Source organism: Zootoca vivipara, chromosome 1 (assembly GCF_965207765.1).
Source record: "Zootoca vivipara chromosome 1, rZooViv2.hap1.1, whole genome shotgun sequence".
Classification (NCBI taxonomy): Eukaryota; Metazoa; Chordata; class Lepidosauria; order Squamata; family Lacertidae; genus Zootoca; species Zootoca vivipara.
The window spans coordinates 107,443,416-107,463,265 of record NC_142582.1 but is presented as its reverse complement, the minus strand read 5'-3'; the positions used below and the strand labels follow the sequence as shown (position 1 = coordinate 107,463,265).

Here is a 19,850-nt window from a genome sequence, read left to right as displayed (position 1 = left end):
TTTGTTCTGATTTATGCTTAATAAATCTGCAGTGTTAGTATGCTTCCGCAAGCCTCACGCTTATTCTGTTTGCGCAGTTTGCTCTGCTGATATAGTGTGCCCTGGCTTTGAAGCCTGGGTCACTGATTTACGTTGGAGCAGAGGCCGATGGGTCTTTGCAGTGGGATGGCTGGAAGGAGACGACCCAGCTGGGGGCTAGCCAGCTGGCCTTTCGACCCTCTGCATGCTGACATGTTTTGCCATCACAATCCACTATTTATTACGAGCTGAAGCGCTACACTGTATGCTGTGGGGTGTTATCATGCTTTTTAAAATAGCATACCTTAACTCCCAATAATATATAGTAATAATATAAGCCCATGACATTGCATGGGAAGGCTAATACCTGTGTTCCACAGGAAAGTCTAGCATCACTTAGTTCCTTCCTGGTTCTTATTATTGTTGAACCAAGGTTTGGCTTAGTGTGCCATCTGATCAAGGACTGAAGGCTGAAAGTTTTTGCTCTGCTACGTGTACCTGCTTTACAGATTGGCCTCATAATGGTCTGGTTGAGTTAGCTTGATCAGTGTAGAACTTGAATGGATGGTTGGGTGTTTCTTTCTCTTTAAGGCATGTCTCCCAACTACAACTGAGAGACTGAACTCGGGACTGTAAAGGACATTTTTCAGCTGCCAAACTGTTGCTTGCTGGGCAAACACTGAGCTACTAAGAGATATGGAATGAAAGACTTTGGGGAGTCAGCAAGCAAAGGGAAGATAAGGCCTGGATTAGCAGGTGGTTGGTGGATTTTGGGAAAGTAGGGCCAGGATCATATCTCCACACAGCTCATTAGAAGAATTTGGGCCAGCCACTACAGTGCTGTTCAGGTGTTTAGTCTGAATGAATGACAGGGCAAGCAGGACAGCGTGAAGCAAGTCTCATCCCCACTGATGTCTGGCATGACTGGCATTAATCTGAGGGAATTGCTTTTTGCAGGGACAGGAACCAAGAATGATGTTATGTGCAATTGAGGCAGCCCCCTTCAAGCACAGGCCAATCACATCTTGAACCAGGGAGTGCATCATCATAAAGGGAGCAGGACATTCCTGCTGGCCCCTTCATGTGTCCAACCTGGATGCCTGAAAAGAGCTTACTTCCCAGCCTACCTTACAGGTTTGTTGAGAGTATAAAATTTAGTCCATTTTTCTCCTTGGAGGAAGGGTGCAGGGCCAGCACAGCCATTAATTAGGTGGGGTGAATTGCCTCAGGTAGCAGAAGCCCTAAGGCTGCCTGCCCTGCCACCTCCACCACTGCCCAAAGTCGTGTGAAATCTTGCACAATTTCAGTGTGATCTCACTTGGAATTGGGAGGCAGAGGCAGCAGGGTGGCACAGCCTGTTTTTGTCTCAGGAGGCAAAATAGGATGTGCAGCCCCTGGAAGGGTGGAATATGAATGAATGGTCTTCCATGTTACAGACTTCTTCATAGACCCGTCTAACATTTTGGAGTGTGCCATGCTTCACGCTGGAGTGAAGGACAGGGATCAAGAGTTCCTTGGGACTGCCTACTCCCTACAAAACTCAGCCAAACTTAAAGTAACTTATTGCTGTATAGCAGGGATGTCCAGCAGGTTGATCGTGATCTACTGGTTGATCATGGGTGGGGGGGGGGTCCTGTGGTAGATCACAGTTGATAGGGGGACCCTGACCCCCCCAAAAAAAGCTCAACAACTTTGGTCAATCTCATGGGTAGATCACTGCCAATTTTATTATAGTCTGAGTAGATTGCATTGTCTTGAAAGTTGGGCATGCCTGCTGTATAGAACCAGATCTTACAGATGCAAACAATTCAAAAAACACTTAAATAAATTGCCCTGCTTCCCAGTCTGAGGATTGTCAATTAAATTATCAAGGGCAAGGGGATGAAGAGAGGAAGGGGCGGAAGAAATGTGATGACAAAGTCATAAGAATGATAATGTGCTCAAGAGTCATCCTGCTGCTTTTCGCAAGCAGAAATAGCTTCACCCTACTGTCTGATGTTATTTTGGTTATCATTTGGTCCTGCTCAGTGATGTGGCAGGGGGTAAGGCAGAAGAAAGCAAATGGATAAAGCAGCCTCATTAACTTCAGATGGCAAATTTCCTCTCAGTTTGGCCATAGCATGTCTCTATGCTGGTCTTTAATTATTTGCTTCTACAAAAGCTCTAATTAAATTATTTCAACAGTATTCACACAAACACACTCACACAACTATACGCTTTCATTGTTAGATGCTAGAGCAGAGCCAAAATTTCACAGGATAATCCCACCCCACCCTGATAATATATATTTTTTCCCCACTCCCCTAGCAAAATATTCTCCACACTGTTCTGCAAAGGGAAACTTTCTTTCTTTCTTTCTTTCTTTCTTTCTTTCTTTGGATTTCTTACTTACCATTCACCCAGAGCAGGTCACAACAAATTTTAGGAAACCATTCTGACACTGCTTTATTACACATGCATATCTGTTTATTTATCAATATGCAGATGCCCTCCATGGCTATGTCATGTAGATGTTTATTTATATCCTCACATGCATGAATAATAAATTATATATTTCAATATGTAAGATTAATTTAAAGTGGTTTAGGATTTCACATTTGCCTTCGTGAAGCTAACAATTATGGACTCTAAATTCCATGCACACATTGCCCCCCCCCCCAGCAAGCATGGCTGTGCAAGGCAGTGTGTGCCATCAAGCGGCTGTGCCTCAGAACTGCACCCTACTTAGCACTGATACTTTCCAATATAGAGGTAGAAGACTGCAGTCCTAAACATGTGCACAGGATCGTCTTATGTAAAGCCAGTAATTTATGTTTCTACTAGATATTCCCGCAAAAATTCAATACTTTGTAATAACAGAATGGCTATTTACATTCCATATTTCTCTCTCCTGCTCCATTTCACTCTATTTAAACTCTCTTCTTCACAAATTGTAAGCCTGCCACTAGGCTAATAAAATGCACACTTACAAACTTGGATTTATGCCGCTTTATGTTTCAAATCTTTTCTAGATGACAGGAAAACATCCTATGGGGCACAATCCAATAGTTACAGAATTCTGAGCCTCCTCCCTGACTTGAGAACAGATACAAAAGATAACAGGGCATGTCTGGAATGTCAGAATTGCAAATTAATTAAGAGGTGCCATAATAGGCAACCACCACTGGCTGCATTGTAACCCCTCTGACATCCCTATCAAGGAAGTATTGCAAACATAAGCACAGAAGCATGGTACCCTCTCCTGTTTTCCCCTGTTCCCACCACTGTTGTTAAATGGGATTAGTCTGAGTCTTTGCCCATGGTTCAGATGTTTACCGAGGCTGATTACCTTGTTCACCATGGTGGAGAAGTGAGCATCTCTGTCACCAAGCTAATAAAGTGTATGTGATTCAGATGTGCCATGTGCAGGGCCGGCTCTAGGCCCGCCCCTGGTGGCGCGGGGCACCAGGCCACCAGGGGCGCCACGGCGTCCGCTGAGAGGCACGGCTGAGGCTGCCCTAGGCGTGCCTCCGCTGTTCAGCGGCTTCAGGCCGCTCTCTGGAGGCGCGCGGGCCTAGGGCTGGCCCTACAACAGGCTGGGTGGCGCACTGCAGCTGCGCCCGCCCACCGCGCTGGGAAACAGGGCGGGGCGCCTGAGGGATCCGTCGCACCACGGCACCAGGGCGCCGGGCATGCTTAAGATGGCCCTGTCCATGCGCCTCTTTTCATGGAAGCTACTTGTATAATTTGGGGTTTCTTTGCTTTACATTACACTGTGAGCATAGTGTTAGGTCCAAGCTTTGTCCTAATTGTTGGGGAAACGGGTAGTATTAAAGATAAAGCTTGGCTAAAGGTGAGAAGTGACAGAACTGTTATGTAACTTAGGTCTTCTGAATCAAAACAAGAAACCCATGAATCACCAACTCACCTTCGGCAACATCATCATCCACTGTCAGCTTGAGACTCTTTCCCCGACGTACCACACGGACTGTGTGCCATTCATTGTCATTGAGTTTCTGCCCAGCATAAAGGGTCTCAGGTCCTTTACCTGGGGACAGTGGCAAGTAGAAGCAAATGTTAAGGCCACATCTGTTGCACAGTAAAAGCCTGCCTGGTTGGAAAAGTCACTGAAATCATCTTGGTGTGATGATGGTGCAAAAGCTAATTTGTTAAAAGGTGGTACAAATTACATTTGCATGCCTTGCCCACTTAAAGCTGAATGGGGATTGTTATTCCATTCTCTCTAAGATATTCCTTACCCATCTCAGCCCCACATAGTTTCAGAGGAAGACTAAGTGTTCCCTCTTACTTTACTTCACTGCAGTGCTAAAGGATCATAAAACCAGTGGATAGGTCAGTAGGAAACTGAAATGACAATGTTTCTGCTTGAGGGGAGGGGAGAAGGAACCTATTCCCCATGGAAAGTAAACAACTCTTCTATTTTTCCCAGTGATCATACACACCAGGTTGAGTTCTGCGAACACATCTCCAGACGAGGTCAAGCATAAATGAGCCCCCAGCAATCTCAACAATACCCTTATACTGAACAGCCTGGCTACAGATATTAACATCTCCATAATAATCAGTCCAAACTCCACCCTTTCCTTTTTTAATTGGGACTTTTTAGGTGCTTTCCTTTCTGTGTAGTAAAATACCAAGCATAGATCCTCGGGTAGACAATGCTCCTGAAGGAAAGCCAGGCTTGCAATTCTTCCTGGCTCTCCATTCTCAATAAATGCTTATTGCTTGCAAATGGAAGTCCTTGTAGAATGGAGATCAGGGAATCACTTGTGGTTCAAGGGGTGCATAAAACACCCCAGACCACAGATATAAATGAGGCACATAATGCTCAAGCAGCATCAATAGAAGTTAAAAAGCCTAAGCTACAAGTAAGCTAGCAGAAGGCGCTGGTTCTAATGGAAAGCTGAATCAGGACTTTGCAGTAAATTGTGTTTTAAAGGTGGCTTCGAGTGAGCTGCCATCTCTGTCCAAGAAGTGATCAAGGATAGCAGACTGAGCATAGCTTTAGTGGCAAACAAACACTCTAGATAGATGGTTTCCTGGCACGGTGCCTAGATTAGAATGCTCAAAGTGGAAGACTCCCATTTATAGAAATATATTTGGAATTAATTGTGTCATTCATGTAGTAAATGCATTAGTCCTGGATCTACTTCAGTGGTTAATTGGGCAAGTTAGGATGAGGGTAAGCAGTATCCTGCCATGAATGAAAATCCATCCTGCCATCAATGAAAAAGGCAGCAGATCTGGCTTGGGTGTTTTAAGGGCAAATAAATTCAAATTTTCTCCTTCATTTTTCATTTGAAAAAGTAGGTATTTAGCAAATGTGTTTTGTAAGAAGGCCCCTCAGGTCTAAAGGTGTGGGAATTCAAGCCACACAAGCAAGAAAAGAAACAAAGCAAAATATTGGAAGTCGGTGGAATCAATTGGGATGAATGGAAGCAGAGTTTAGTTGTCTCTATTCTGAAAGGACATACAAGATTTTGTAATTAGTTTCAACATAAAAGACTCCTTACATAATTGCAACAACCTGGCAAGTGCATTCGGGATGCTTCCGTACATGCCATGTAGGGGATAAATAACACTCAGTGCACAGCTGTGGGTGAAAAACAGGCCAAACCTTTTATTGACTATAGTGTGGAAAGCAGGGTTGGCATGGCATTGGGTCAGGATCCACTAGTCCCCTACAATATTCAATCTGAAGTCCATTACATCATCCCAGCACTCCTGCTGGAGAATCCCATGGGAGCTGACCAGCATATAAGGACCATGGTCTATATCAGGGGTAGGCAACCTAAGGCCCATGGGCCGGATGCGGCCCAATCGCCTTCTCAATCCGGCCCGCGGACTGCCTGGGAATCAGTGTGTTTTTACATGAGTAGAACGTGTCCTTTTATTTAAAATGCATCTCTGGGTTCTTTGTGGGGCATAGGAATTTGTTCATTTCCCACCAAAAAATATAGTCCAGCCCACAACATGGTCTGAGGGACTGTGGACTGGCCCATGGCTGAAGACGGTTGCTGACCCCTGGTCTATATTATGCTTCTGGAATCCTGTTGATAACCTGACATGAGTAACATCAGGCCTGGCCCACCTCAGCTTGGGCTGAAAAGTGGTTTACTTGAGGGTCCCCCTTATGTTTAGAGCCTACCCAATGGCATTTCTGCCACAAGAGTGGGTGAGCTGTCAAAAGCTCGCTACTGGCCGCTCCTATCACTGCAACCAGTCTAGCACTCTGGAGCACAGATCTTCTAGCCACATGCCATTGCGTGCCTCTGAGAGTTGAACCCCCTCAAAGCAGACGTTCAAAGGGTTTTGCCATTATTGATGGGTGGCTAATCCTGAGACCACCCTAAGTTGCCAAAAGCCCATTAATTTGCTGCCCAGGTGCCTATATGTGGTCTCCACTCTTGGGGTCTCTGCAGCCATACTAACCACCATAGGGTTATGTTGGAAACATCACTTTCAAGCTGGTGAGAACTAGTGATGGTGGATCTGAATGGCCCTTTTAAAGATCCTGCAGGGCCCCATGAGAGGAGGAAGCCCACTAAGATCCCAGAAAGGGGAATCAACTACTGCTTCCCCAGTCATGGCAGCATCCATGCCACCCTACAATCTGGCTCCCACTTTCATCCTTTGCCGGGCCACTGTTATAGATGTGATACTTTGGAGGCCATGCTCCTTCTCGGTATTCCATATAAAATACATTCGTAATGCAGCTGGGGCCAAATTTTTACATTGGTGGCAGCTAGCAAAAAAGGAAATGATATGGAGATTTTACTACCATTCTTCTGTGTTCAGCCAGCTCTGCTTTTCTGATCAGAAACAAAACTGTGTGACTTCTTTAACATTGATAAGCAACAGCTGACTGACATTCAGCAGATTAATGAATAAATAGCACATTGGCACCTAGTTGCACCTTTGCACATGTCCACATGGCCCCGGGTTCTTTCTCTCAGCGTGGCAGCAATCCCATGCTTTAGAATCAGGGGGTTTGCTCTCAAAAGATACTGGGGGAAATAAATAAATATGCCAGCTACCATTGCTTTCTAGAGCATAAATGCATTCAAAAACAACAGCAGAGATTCAAAACTAATAGCCCTGGGGTGAGGGAGAAGAGAGAAGGGATTATTCTGCCTTCAAAGGCTTTCTGGCTATTTGTAGAATATTATTTGCAAAGAGCTGATTTTAAATCATTTTAGATTTATCTGTCACTTCTTTCTTCTTTATCACCAGGCTTTGTTGTTCTTTTTTGTTTTAGTGGCTGTTGTTTTTGCTCTCTGGAAGACATCTGCAGTGGGTGGGGGGGGGAGCTGTTTTTCATCTGTGATCACCTGCTGTAAGTTCCTGCTCAACATCACCTTTCTCAGCATTACATCACAACTGTTTCCACGGAAACAAAGTCTAATAGAAGAAGCAGAAGAAGAGGCTGGAGTAGACAGCCCAGGTGGACTGACAAAATGAAATAAAAGTAAGAAACACCTTGCAGCCTTTCCCACACTCATAGATAGTTGGCATTAAATAATAAGTGGGGGGTGGGAAATGGTGTGTGTTGCCCTAGAAGGAAGCTGAACTCCTGGAGACACTGTCTATTTTTAAATGTTTTTGATGAGATGGCAGCTGGTCGTTAGGCTCCCCCTCCCCCCCCCTTTTTTTGGTTGCTCATTACTTAATTTTTATGGGTGAGTACAAATAAGAGGCAGGAAGATTAGCATATAGCAGAAAGCAGAATAACGAGAATTGTGCTTTAGCCATAGATTAACTACTAAAATGCTGGAATGAAGGTTGGAACTGCTACTGTTGTCAGAGGAGCTTTCATCTTTGGGAACATTATATGTCCTTTGGGGTGGCCTCCAAGATTCCCGTCCTGGAATCTGTCCAGCCAGATGAGGGGAAGACAGCAGACCTGTTGGTTGTTCCTAGCAAAGGTAACTATTGAATGAAATCCCACCGAAGCATGTCTCCGGATGCTTCCACATGGCCTGTGTATTCATCCGGATTTATTTTGCAGGGAGGTTAGAGAAGGTTGGCATTTTAATGAGTATTTGGTCTGATTTGTTTGCAGCGATTGTCAATGACATTGCATTAAAGTACGTGTTATCCTACACTTTCCAGTGCATCTTCCTGCCACTTTTCTTATCTCAAAAAAGTCCACTCTTGGGAAAGTGGGCTTTGTTGCACATCCAAAAACTTGGTGTGTGGGTTTGGTTAAAAAAGAGCTACCCTGGAAGCAAGAAGAAGAAGAGCAGTGTTCCAAGGGACAGGTGAAAAAGAAAATAAGACCAAAGGAAGTATAAATTACCCCCAAAGATAATGATAGTTGTAGGATTTTTTATTGTATTGTGGAATGATCTTAGGGGGACATGTTTGTGTGCCAGACAGAAAACTCCCAGTCACACATTTGGATGTGCCATTCTATCAATTTGTGTGCCAAGCAATTGAAATGTGCTTTAAAAAATGGCAAGGTTTAAATCAGTCATCTTACTGACAAGTTTTAAAATTCATTGGCCTCGTTGGTTTAAATGTTTAGGGACAAAGAAAGCATCCTGATGTGGGTCTCCTAACTCTGTGCACGAGTGTCCGCATGCACACGCATGTATTCATGTGCAAATATCACTGCCTATTTTGCCTGCCTACTCTACATAAATGTTAATGAAGTAGTCTATGGGACTGAATATAAACATTGAAAAGGCAGTTCCTCGAGGAGCATTGAAATGCAAAGAAGAAACAAATAACTCGCAATATGTTGTCACCAGCTAAACTAACATAAATGCATACACATGCACACACATACAGGGTTTTGCTCATATGCAGGTCCTAGAGATTCCTTACCACCAGAGTTGTTGCAGCTAAAGGAAGAGCACAGAGGGTGCCTCAAATGGCTTTCTTTAGCCTTGCTCTTATTTTCCTTACCTGTGTGCTGTCTTGCAGTCCTTCCTTGGAGGAGTCATTCCCATTTAATATAACTGCTGGTACTTACCATGCTATCCCATTACAGCGAGACTGAAATACTATATACCCCAGAAGTGTTGCTGGACTCCCATCAGACCCAACAAGCATCATCAGTGGTCTGGGGTGATGGGAGCTGTACTCCAGAAACTTCTGGTTGCATGCAGAAGGCCCCAAGTTTAATCCCCAGCATTTCCAGGTACGGCTGGGAGAGAACCCTGCCTGAAATCCTGGAGAGGAGCTGTCAGTCAGTGTAGTCCAGGCATCCCCAAAGTGCGGCCCTCCAGATGTTTTGGCCTACCCATGATCCCTAGCTAACAAGACCAGTGGTCGGGGAAGATGGGAATTGTAGTCCAAAACATCTGGAGGGCCGAAGTTTGGGGATGCCTGGTGTAGTCAATACTGAGCCAGATGGACCCATGGCCTGACTCTGTATAAAACATCTTCATTTGTTCCTATGAACATAACTATGTTCCATGGATGACAGTGGTATTTACAGACATATAGAAAATATGGAATCGGTTGTAAGGAGGGAACATTGGACTGTGACAAATACCATATCTCTAAGACACTGTTGGTAAGCAACAGAAGCTGAGTTGACAGTGGATTCCCACAGCCTAAGTGGCCAAGATTTCACTTTCTGTTGTGGTGGTAGATACAGAATCACAGAACTACAGTGGTACATCTACTTACAAATTTAATGCGTTCCGAACGCACATTCGTAAGTCAGAAAAAAATTGTAAGTCGAATCCCATAGGAATGCATTGGGAGAAAAAAATTGCAAGTCGAAGCAACCCTATCTAAAAATTCGTAAGTAGAAAAAATCCTATCTAAACTGCATCCAAGATGGCGGACGGAGCTCCGTTTGTAAGTAGAAACATTCATAAGTAGAGTTATTCGTAAGTAGAGGTACTACAGTACAGAGTTGGAAAGGACCACAGGGGTCCTCTAGTCCAACTTTTTGCCCCTTAACCCCAGGCCCTAAGAATACAGTAAGAGTCTCATGCTCCACCGACTCCCTAATCTTCAGAATGCATTCAGGTTGCAGCTTTTCAACATCAATCATTCATTCCCTCATTCAGGCCCTGAATGGTCAGGACCCAAATCTGTATTGCCACCCACAAAACCTGACTGTGGCCTGGTTTGCACATCACACTAAGCCAAACAATAGTTTAGCATGAACACATGAGTTTACAGGTTCCCAGAGAGGAGATTGTGGCTGCTTTGCTCTTATAATCAAGATATGTTCTTGGTGTATGGCTTGTAGTTAGTTTGGAGAGGGATAATCCATGGGCCTAGGTTTGAATGACATACTATATTGCAGCAGCAAAATGACAATGGAGGAGTGAAGCAGCTGCAACCCCCTGCATGCTCATGTGTCCATGCTAAGCCATAGTTTGGCTTAATGTGATGCGGAAAGCAGTCTACTATAAGCAATGCTATTTTTCTAGAAAAAGAGATGCTGGAACTCACCATGAACACCTCCCTCGTTCTCTCAGAATATCAATGGTGCCCACCTGAGAGGTGCCGGAGTTCCTGTGAGTTTCCCCTGAAAAAAGCGCTGGCTATAAGGTAAAAATAAATAAAAACCCACCGGATTGTGGGTAGAACAGTTGTATGAATCTACCCTTATTTTTCCCATAGGTACTGCTTCCACTGTTGCAACTTATTTAATAGTCTCTTTCAATAGTGAAGGGAAGGCACATCAAACATTTTAAGCTGCCAGTCCTTAGGGTACAGAATATGTTTTGTTTCTAGAAATTCAAGTGAAAGCTCCCTTAGAGATTTAATGATGAAAAATGGAATGGAAACGATTTCCTAAATTACATCTGTGAACAGTAAAGAGCCTATTTAATTGTACGTTTTATAAGCATATGACTTTTAACAGTGTCACGTCCACACCATAATACTTGTTATGGTATTAAATGTTCCAAGTTTGTAAAATTTATTTTAAAGATTGCCCAGATGTTCACTCCAGAGAAGCAGCCCCCTAAGTGTATTCTTGTACAAATCATCAAGTATTAAGAACCATCAAATCAGGCTTGATGGGGGGTGGGGGGAATGTCACGCTCTGATAACAGCTCAAATGGAGGCCAAGAGGTTTGCGGACAGGTGGATGTAATTTCAGAGTCTTGTAGCAACTCCCAGTCTTCTGTAGAGACAATTACTGCCAAGATCACAGCATACATTGGATCTGAATTCTACCTGTCCCTTCCCGCCATCTTAAGCCACTGTCAATAACTCTTTCTGGCACATGACAAATGACATGACATAACCCAGGTGGACATTAGCAATTCAGAGGATATCACACCATTGCACACTGTAGGTGACACAAAGCAGATGGCTTTGTTTTATAGAAAGGGCACCTGTAACCAATAGAGAAAGAAAAAATGCCTGAAGTACCCAGAAGAAATGAAAGTACCATATGCAAGTGCATTTATAGTGGGTGGCCTCTGAGATTGGCCAAAAGGCTAAGGAAACTAGTGCTATGCAAAAATAATAATAAAATCTCCTGCAATATATTTTTTTTACCATCAATTAACAAAAGAAGAAGAAGTTGCTTTTGGAAATCATCAAAAGGGAAAAAACATTTTGGTGAAATAATCCTGAGTGCAGCATGGAGTATGTGATGCCTACCTTACTTTAGAAGTAATTCAGGGATGTTTGTGAATGTTCCTTCTTAAATTCTACAAATCATCTCTCTCTTGGTTTGTACACTGCAGCCTTCCCAGGTGCCATGCTTCAGTCAAAGCCCAGGGGAAGGCATCACAAGGTAACTCTTTCCAGGAGGCTTTTTTCATATCCAGAAGCACAGGCAGCTAGGGAGGCACTAATCTGCTGGAGAATTTTTTAGTGGGAAGAAAAACACACATATACCACCCATGGGTGCCACGCAATGATAAAGTAAGCTCAAAACCTCACACTCAACAAATCTCTAAAGAAATTCTCGAGTGCGCTAAGATTGATGCTGGGAAAAAATGGAAGTCTGTTTTGCAGGGTACGAAAACTTTTGAGAAATTCAAGGATAGATTTCTGGACAGCTCTAAGCAAAACATAGAAGAGTAGCATAAGGAAGCACAACAAAAGATGACTGCCAAGCAGAACTGCTGCTTCATCACCTAGGCCATGGGTAGGCAAACTAAGGCCCGGGGGTCGGATCCGGCCCAATCGCCTTCTCAATCCGGCCCGTGGACGGTCCTGGATTCAGGGTGTTTTTACATTAGTTGAATGTCTCTTTTTATTTAAAATGCATCTCTGGGTTATTTGTGGGGCATAGGAATTAGTTCATTTCCCCCCAAAAATATAGTCCCGCCCCCTACAAGGTCTGAGGGACAGTGGCTTAGCTGCCAAGTATCCCGTTTTTCGCGGGAAACCCCCGGATTTTAATCCGTTTCCCACTGTTCTCCTGAATGGAGAAAAATCCCAGAAATCCCCCGGATTTCCTACTTGCTAGGGAGCCTCCATTTTGGGTGCTGCTCTGACCATGTGTGGGCACCGGAAATAGGGCAGAGTGGCACCGGAAACCACTTCTACACATTCCTGGCGGCCATCTTGGTGGCCGCCGCATGGCGGCGGCCGTCACCAAGATGGCCACCGACATGCAGCCACCACCAAGATGGCCGCTGGGCATGCATGGAAGTGACTTCCAGTGCCACTCTGCCCTATTTCCGGTGCCCACACATGGTCAGAGCGGCCCCTGAAGTTGCTTCTACACAACTTCTGGTGCCGCGCCGCTGCTGATTCCACATTTTTCAGTAGCAGACTTGGTAGGTATGGACCGGCCCCCTGCTGACAAAGTTTGCTGACCCCTGGCCTAGACCATCAATTAGCCCTGACAGCTAGAACCACCAGCCACTCATGACATGTTATTATTTATTGCTACCGCTCTTTTGCTACTATATTATTGTTTCAAACCTTGCTGCTGACTTTTATGCTGCGCTCTCTCTCTCTCTCTCTCTCTCTCTCTCTCTCTCTCTCTCTCTCTCTCTCTCTCACACACACACACACACACACACACACACACCTACCTACACACCTACCTTACACCTGACATCAATACACACTGGCCCCACCCCAATATCCCCATGCATACAAATTATGGCACCCTCTACTCCCAACCAGTTCTCTAATTAAGTGGGAAGGTCTTAAGGGAGCGTCTGCATGTAACTTGGCGAATGTGCTTAGAAGCTTATTCACAATCAGGAATCCTAACAACAAAGCTTTTTTGATCACACAAAAGCTTCTAAGCTTTACACCTTCCCTCTCAATATGGGAATGTTGGCATGGGGCATCCTACTCACATTTTCGAGCTGTCTGCACAGAGTGGCTGCTGAAGTTGTGCTGCTTCCAACAAGTTGATACCCTGTTCCTTGTTACTGCCCTATGGCCTGTTTGTGCCTCGATGTCTGAAACTCAGTTTTGTTCTTAATACACCATGTGCTTTGCAACATTATGCATTAACTATTGTGTGGTTGCAGATGACTCCTGATCCAAGTCCATGTCGCTAAACTGGGGAAACTTAAGATGCTTCCTAAACTTGGTAGAGGACCACAACCCTCCTAACAAAATGGCAAATAAAGGCACTGGCAGCATATTGTGCCAGAACGCAGTTCTTTGGTAAACAGAATGGCAAGGGTGGTGGAGGAAAACAATACAATTCATTCACCATTTCCTGTCTTTAATCTTAGGAAATATCCCCAAGGGCTCAATCTCTCTTAAACAGTGATACATCATGACATATTTTACACTGCCAGCTACAGCCTTGCATAGTGGATAATATGCAGTGGCTGCCACTATTGCCTTAGTGGATGTGTTTACAAAAGTGATTTCCCTAGGGAGTCAAGCGTGGAGGGGGGGGGGACTTGGTCTGTTCTATCTTATTACATATCAGTTGACACTGTCTATTGCGGGCTCTGGATCCTATAATGTAATATGGGAGCAAAGGCCTAGCTCAAGCCGCAAGAAAGCACACACACCATGGTGTTTATGTAACATCATTCAAGTAAGATTCTTCACAGAACTTGACAAGAGCAGGTGGAATTATTACAAGCCCCGGATCATGGAAGAAGTGGGGAGAAATGCCAAAAGTTAAAACAGTATAGATTTAGAATGAGCGTTTGGCACATCTGAAAATATATCCATTGTCTTTGTTTGTTTTGTGTGTGTGTGTGCACGCGTGTGTGTGCATGTGCGCATGTTTTAAGGATCAGAGTGTTGCCTAGATGAATCTCAGTCCATTCACATTCTTTGGAATAGCTTTACATCTGCTGTTATTGTACTTTAGCCATAGACCCATAAAATTATACACTACACACATCCCTAAGTCATTGAGCATGTTTTTAGGAGAGCTATAAAGTTCCAGGAACATTAATTGTGCTGTAATTTATTATCCCATCTCCTCCTCCTCCTGGCTACTGCTTTGTTAATTCCCCTTCCTATCCCTTCTTTATTAAGCTTTCCCTATTAATGTGTTAAGAGCAGTGTTTTTCATGTTGCCTGGTGTGCCGTGGGAGAATTACTTTATATATAGTCAATATAGGCACAGAGTTAAATTTTTTAACATTTTCTAATGGTGGTGTGCCTCCTGATTTTTTTCATGGAACAAGTGTGCCTTTGCCCAAAAAAGGTTGAAAAACACTGGTTAAGAGGGAGTTAAAAAATAAAAATTCTCTTTACTGCATCCTGGTGCCTGACTGCTATGCCAAGGAGGAGCTTCCTATATATTTGATTAATATTTTACAAATAAAAGCCATGTGCTGCCAATAATAAGAGCATAGCTTCTGCCAAGATGTTACCTAAGCACGGAGATCAAATACCCTTGTGATAGTAACACAAGGAGACATCGCATATGGTATAGAAGTCAGGGGCTCCAGCTGTGTATATTCAAGGATCTTAGAAATATTTCCCATGTTGCAAATCAGAGGGTTCACAGGACAATCCCTATAACCATCACATAGATTTGGGTGTGTAGCATTTTCCCTTTGGTGCTGTAAGATGTGGCGAGCCTTCTCATTTGGTCTGCCAAGCCGTCTTGGCCAAACCAAACCCACCTGTTGTCAGATGTGGGGCAGGTAAAGGACCCCTGACAATTAAGTCCAGTCGCGAATTGACTCTGGGGTTGCGGCACTCATCTCGCTTTACTGGCCGAGGGAGCCGACGTTTGTCTGCAGTTTTTCTGGGTCATGTGGCCAGCATGACTAAGCTGCTTCTGGTGAAACCAGAGCAGCGCACTGAAATGCCTTTTACCTTCCTGCCAGAGTGGTACCTATTTATCTACTTGCACTCTGACATGCTTTTGAACTGCTAGGTTGGCAGGAGCAGGGACCGAGCAACGGGAGCTCACCCCATCGCGGGGATTCGAACTGCCAACCTTTAGATCAGCAAGCCCTAGGCTCAGTGGTTTAGACCACAGCACCACCCACATCCCTTGGGGCAAGTAAAGAACTAGATAATTTAGGGAGGCTTGCTTAGCTCTGTGTACAAAATTCTGCAAGCCCCAACAGCCGATTGTGACATCAGGCCATTATGCTGTCAGGTTACTGACTGGTGGACTTCAGAAATGGTGCTACATCAGGAAACTTCACACCATTTCCCAGATCTGAAAAGCAGTAGAGGTGGGAGAGATGGATTGATGGACTCCAAGGACCTGCCTTTCACTATCAAGTGATTTGGGAAGAAAATTTAAATTATTGAAGTCACTTGGCAAGAAAGAATAGCACACTTCTATCCCATGGCCTGAAGGTCGACGGTTCGAATCCCTGCAACGGGGTGAGCTCCCATTGCTCGGTCCCAGCTCCCGCCAACCTAGCAGTTTGAAAGCACGTCAAACTGCAAGCAGATAAATAGGAACCGCTACAGTGGGAAGGTAAACGGCGTTTCCGTGTGCTGCTCTGGTTCACCAGAAGCGGCTTTGTCATGCTGGCCACATGACCTGGAAGCTGTACGCCGGCTCCCTCAGCCAATAATGCGAGATGAGTGCCGCAACCCCAGAGTCGGTCATGACTGGACCTAATGGTCAGGGGTCCCTTTAACTTTACCTTTACCCCATTGCCTGAACCATATCTGCTGAATGCAATTTACGGCCCATCCAAAATTCTATTTGTCCCATGATTGATCGTCAGGGCTCTGAGAGGTGGTGGTGGTTGTTTTGTCCCACTGCTTTCCCTTGGAAAACCCAGAGTTTATTGTTGAATCAGAAGAAACATCAATCTGCAGAAAACCTGGCTGACGTGTTCCAAATCAGCAGTCAGCCACAGGTTTCCTGGAGAAAGTTGTGGGACAAAAGGCAAAAAATAAAATAAAATAAAATCCTTTCAGACTCCTGACTAGGAATCATGGAACAAACAGAAGGGTGGATGGGCCCTTAGTGGAGTAGATGAGTGGGGGGGGGGCGGGGTCTTGTGGGTCTCCATGCCATCACAAACTTCCCCTGTGTGGAGCAGAGCAAGTGCAGCTCCGATGTGAGCACATCATGGTATAATGAATTAACTAGTCCCCTGTAGATGTTATGTGTGTGGTTCTTCACACATTCTGCTAAATGTTTTGAGTAAGGGACAGTTCTGGCAAAGCCCACTTTCTCTGATCTCATTCTCTGCTACATGGAACGGGGCTCTTCCCTGTCCAGAAGGCAGAAGAGAAGGTTGAGTGTGTGGAATGTTAGGTAAGGGTGGGATTATGAGTTTGTAGTTTGTTTTCTGCAAGTATTTAGTATGTTAACGGTGCGATTCTATTCATGTTGACTCAGAAATAAGCTGCACCAAGTCCAATAGGGCTTACTCCTAGGTATGTGCACAACCTAAACTTTTGTTTTAATAGCAACCAGTCACACACCTATAATAATATAGTTGAAGGAAAAAAGCAGCATAGAATAATAGAAAATCTGCTAAGGGCACTGAGCATGAAAGGTCCTACCCCTCTCTTTGAGGAGGAGAACTCTGGCCTTTTGATTCGTGGCTCTGAAAATACTGCCTTGTTGTCTCTAAAGAGAACATATTGACTGGAAGCAGGCTGAGCATGGAGTTCTGAGAAATTAGAAATGTATTTCCAGGAGGAGGGCGCTTTCAGCTTTTTAATAACTTTAGCTCTGCTGTGAGCTCTTCAAGACATTAGCTTCCCACATTCTGAGTTAGGCGCTGCAGTTCTCAGGCAACAGCACAGAAGTGTTCAAGTGAAAAACAGGCTGCCAGTTCTGTTGTAAGAACGTTCGTCATGTTCATTTCACAACATTCCTAAAGCTTCAGTGTGGCTCGGTTCTTACTCATTAAGGCCATGCAAAGGGGACAAATGCAAATTCACTCACTCACTCACTCACTCACTCACTCATTGCAGGGAGTCCTTTATTCAGGATGGCTAAGTTGCCTGCTTGGTGCCACTTCTTAGAGCAATTTTTGGATCAGAAGGAGGTTGAGGGAAGCTAATCCCTAGCTAACAGGACCAATGGTTGGGGACAATGGGAATTGTAGTCCAAAACATCTGGAGGGCCGAAGTTTGGGGATGCCTGGACTAGACAATCTTCCAACTCCCTTCCAACTCTACAATTCTATGATTATATTATTTCCCGCAATGCTATTATGTATTGTATTGTTTTTTGCTGAATGTTGGGTAACAAGCAACAAATTAATGAGTGAGTGAGTGAATTTTCCCTTTGCATGGCCTTAAAAGGTAAGGACCAAGCCAAACTGAAGCTTCAGGAATGTTGTGAAATGAACATGATGAAAGTTCTTACAACAGAACTGGCAGCCCTTTATGAAGTCATAAAGTGACTTATTGCATCAGGGCTGGGCAGCTGCAGTCTACTCACCATCCCTGAAGCTTTTCATCAGGAAGTAACCATTTCACAGAAATCCTAGCAGGTTGTAGCCCTAAGTTTTAATTTATATATTTTTAAATCTGTATTGTCCCTGGTATGCCCAATTGCAAATTCAAATGTATCCCTATCGTGTTTTATGACTTCCTTGATATTATACGTGAGCTGGAACCGGTCTGTGACCAAAATAATAAATTCATTCATTCAGGTTGTAGCCTTCCAGGTTGTAGGAAGGATGGATTCATTTAAAGTTGCAACTGTTTGTCCATTTTGTGTTCTGCTTTGTTGATAAAATGGTTGGTTTTGGTTATAGTGATTGTTCTCACCACAAGGTTGAGCCCAGGGATCTGGTTGCTAAAGGAAAATGAAACCAAGGGTCTTAAGGGAGAAAAAGAAAAGTTTAAGAAGTTGGGGTGATGGAGGAAAATGCAACAGGACACTGTACTAGCCTTTGGACTGGGGAAAAACTGGAAGCAAAAATGTATATGGGTAAAGCTTGTGGTTAGAGAAAGAGTAGTTGAAGACATCATAAGTGGTAGTATTTGGGAGCACAGACGGCACACCACAGAAGAAAAAGGCCAGGAGAAAGATGCAAATAGACCTGAAAGTTAAACGGAGAAATGAAAATTGGTAAGTAATTGGCATGGTTAGGGAAGCAATCTAGGCTTATCTGGATGTTTACCCTCTTGTTATTTTTATTAGCTCTTCAAACTGTTTTTAAAATAAATCTTTTTAAAAAGAACATTTTCAAAACCCATTATCTTGTTGCTCTACAAGAAGCTTAAGACTGCATTCATTTGACTTTAAATGTACCTGATTAATGGAGGCAGAAAGGAGGATATTATGTATGTATGTATGTATGTATGTATGTATGTATGTATGTATGTATGTATGTACTGTATGTTATTTATTTATACTCCAGGTTTCTCCCGGTACAAGAGCCAAGGCACCTCACGGCCCAGGCAGGCTTATATAGGAATATACAGCCTTTCAGATAGCCTGGACCCAAGCCGTATTGGGTTTTGAAGGTCATAACTAGCCTTTGAAATGGACCAGTAGCCAATGAAGCTGTTGTAGCAGGGAGTTTCTGTTCTCCCTGTAACCTGCTCCAGTTAGCAATCTGGCTGCAACATCTTGGACTCATTTAAGTTTCTGAACTTTCCAAAGGCGGCCCAACACAGAGTGTTTGGCAGTAATCCAAATATGATGTAGCTAAGTCATGTTTCACCGTGTCCAGATTGGACTTCCCAGGAATAGGCTCAGCTGGCACACCAGTTTTCATTGTGAAAACACATTCCTGGCCAAAGCTGAAACCTGGGCATTTAGGCTCAGGGATGAATCCACACCCATACTGTGAACCTGAATCTTCAAGGAGAGTGTAACTCCATCCAGCACATGTTGAATCCCTATCCCCTGGTTGACCTTTTTACTGACCAGGAGACCTCCTCTGTCTTGTCTGGTTTACGCTTCAATTTGTTCACTTTCATCCAGTCCATTACTGACACCAGCCTCTGGTTTAGCACCAAAACAGTTCCTTCAGATTTGGATGGAAAGGGGAAAAAACAGAGTTTGGTGTCATCCACATAGTGGCGGCACCAAATCCCAAAGCTCCAGACAACCTCTCCCAACAGTTTCATATAAATCCTTGGCCCTCTTGACTACTTGCTGCCAGAAAGCACTCTTAGTCACTGAGATGTGCCATTCAAAGTACCTGCAATTCAAGCATACTTGAGTCACAGAAACACCTGAGCATGGTGTGAAATGACAGCTGCTCAGCCACCCACTTAATACTACCACCATTACCCCCAAATGTCTTGGCACTGCATTCCTGACTAACATTCCCAGGCTTGCCTCCCTCCTCCCTGATCAGCCTCTGTCCTTAACTCTTCCATCTCTGAAAGCCCTGCCATGGGGCTTTTGTATTAACTGTCAAGAGCCCTTAGAGCAGATTCCCTGGCCTCATTAGTCAGCCCTGGGGTAGCAGAGGGTGCTGACAAATCTGTGGAGTCTGCAGTGACATTCCGAGAAACCGATGTAGGTTTAGAGACAGCCAAGAAAAAAAAAGTAACCCAAGGCAACT

General features: G+C 44.2%; 1 protein-coding gene across 4 annotated transcripts in view; it reads right to left on the bottom strand.

Moving 5' to 3' along the window:
• The window catches only part of NRXN3 (neurexin 3), an 862,130-nt gene that overhangs the window by 667,612 nt on the left and 174,668 nt on the right, over window positions 1-19,850 (bottom strand). For all 4 annotated transcript variants that reach the window (XM_088672565.1, XM_088672568.1, XM_088672572.1 and 1 more), the window contains exon 7: window positions 3,926-4,045. In XM_088672565.1, coding sequence (XP_088528691.1) covers window positions 3,926-4,045 — 120 coding nt within the window. The remainder of the gene's footprint in view (window positions 1-3,925; window positions 4,046-19,850) is intronic.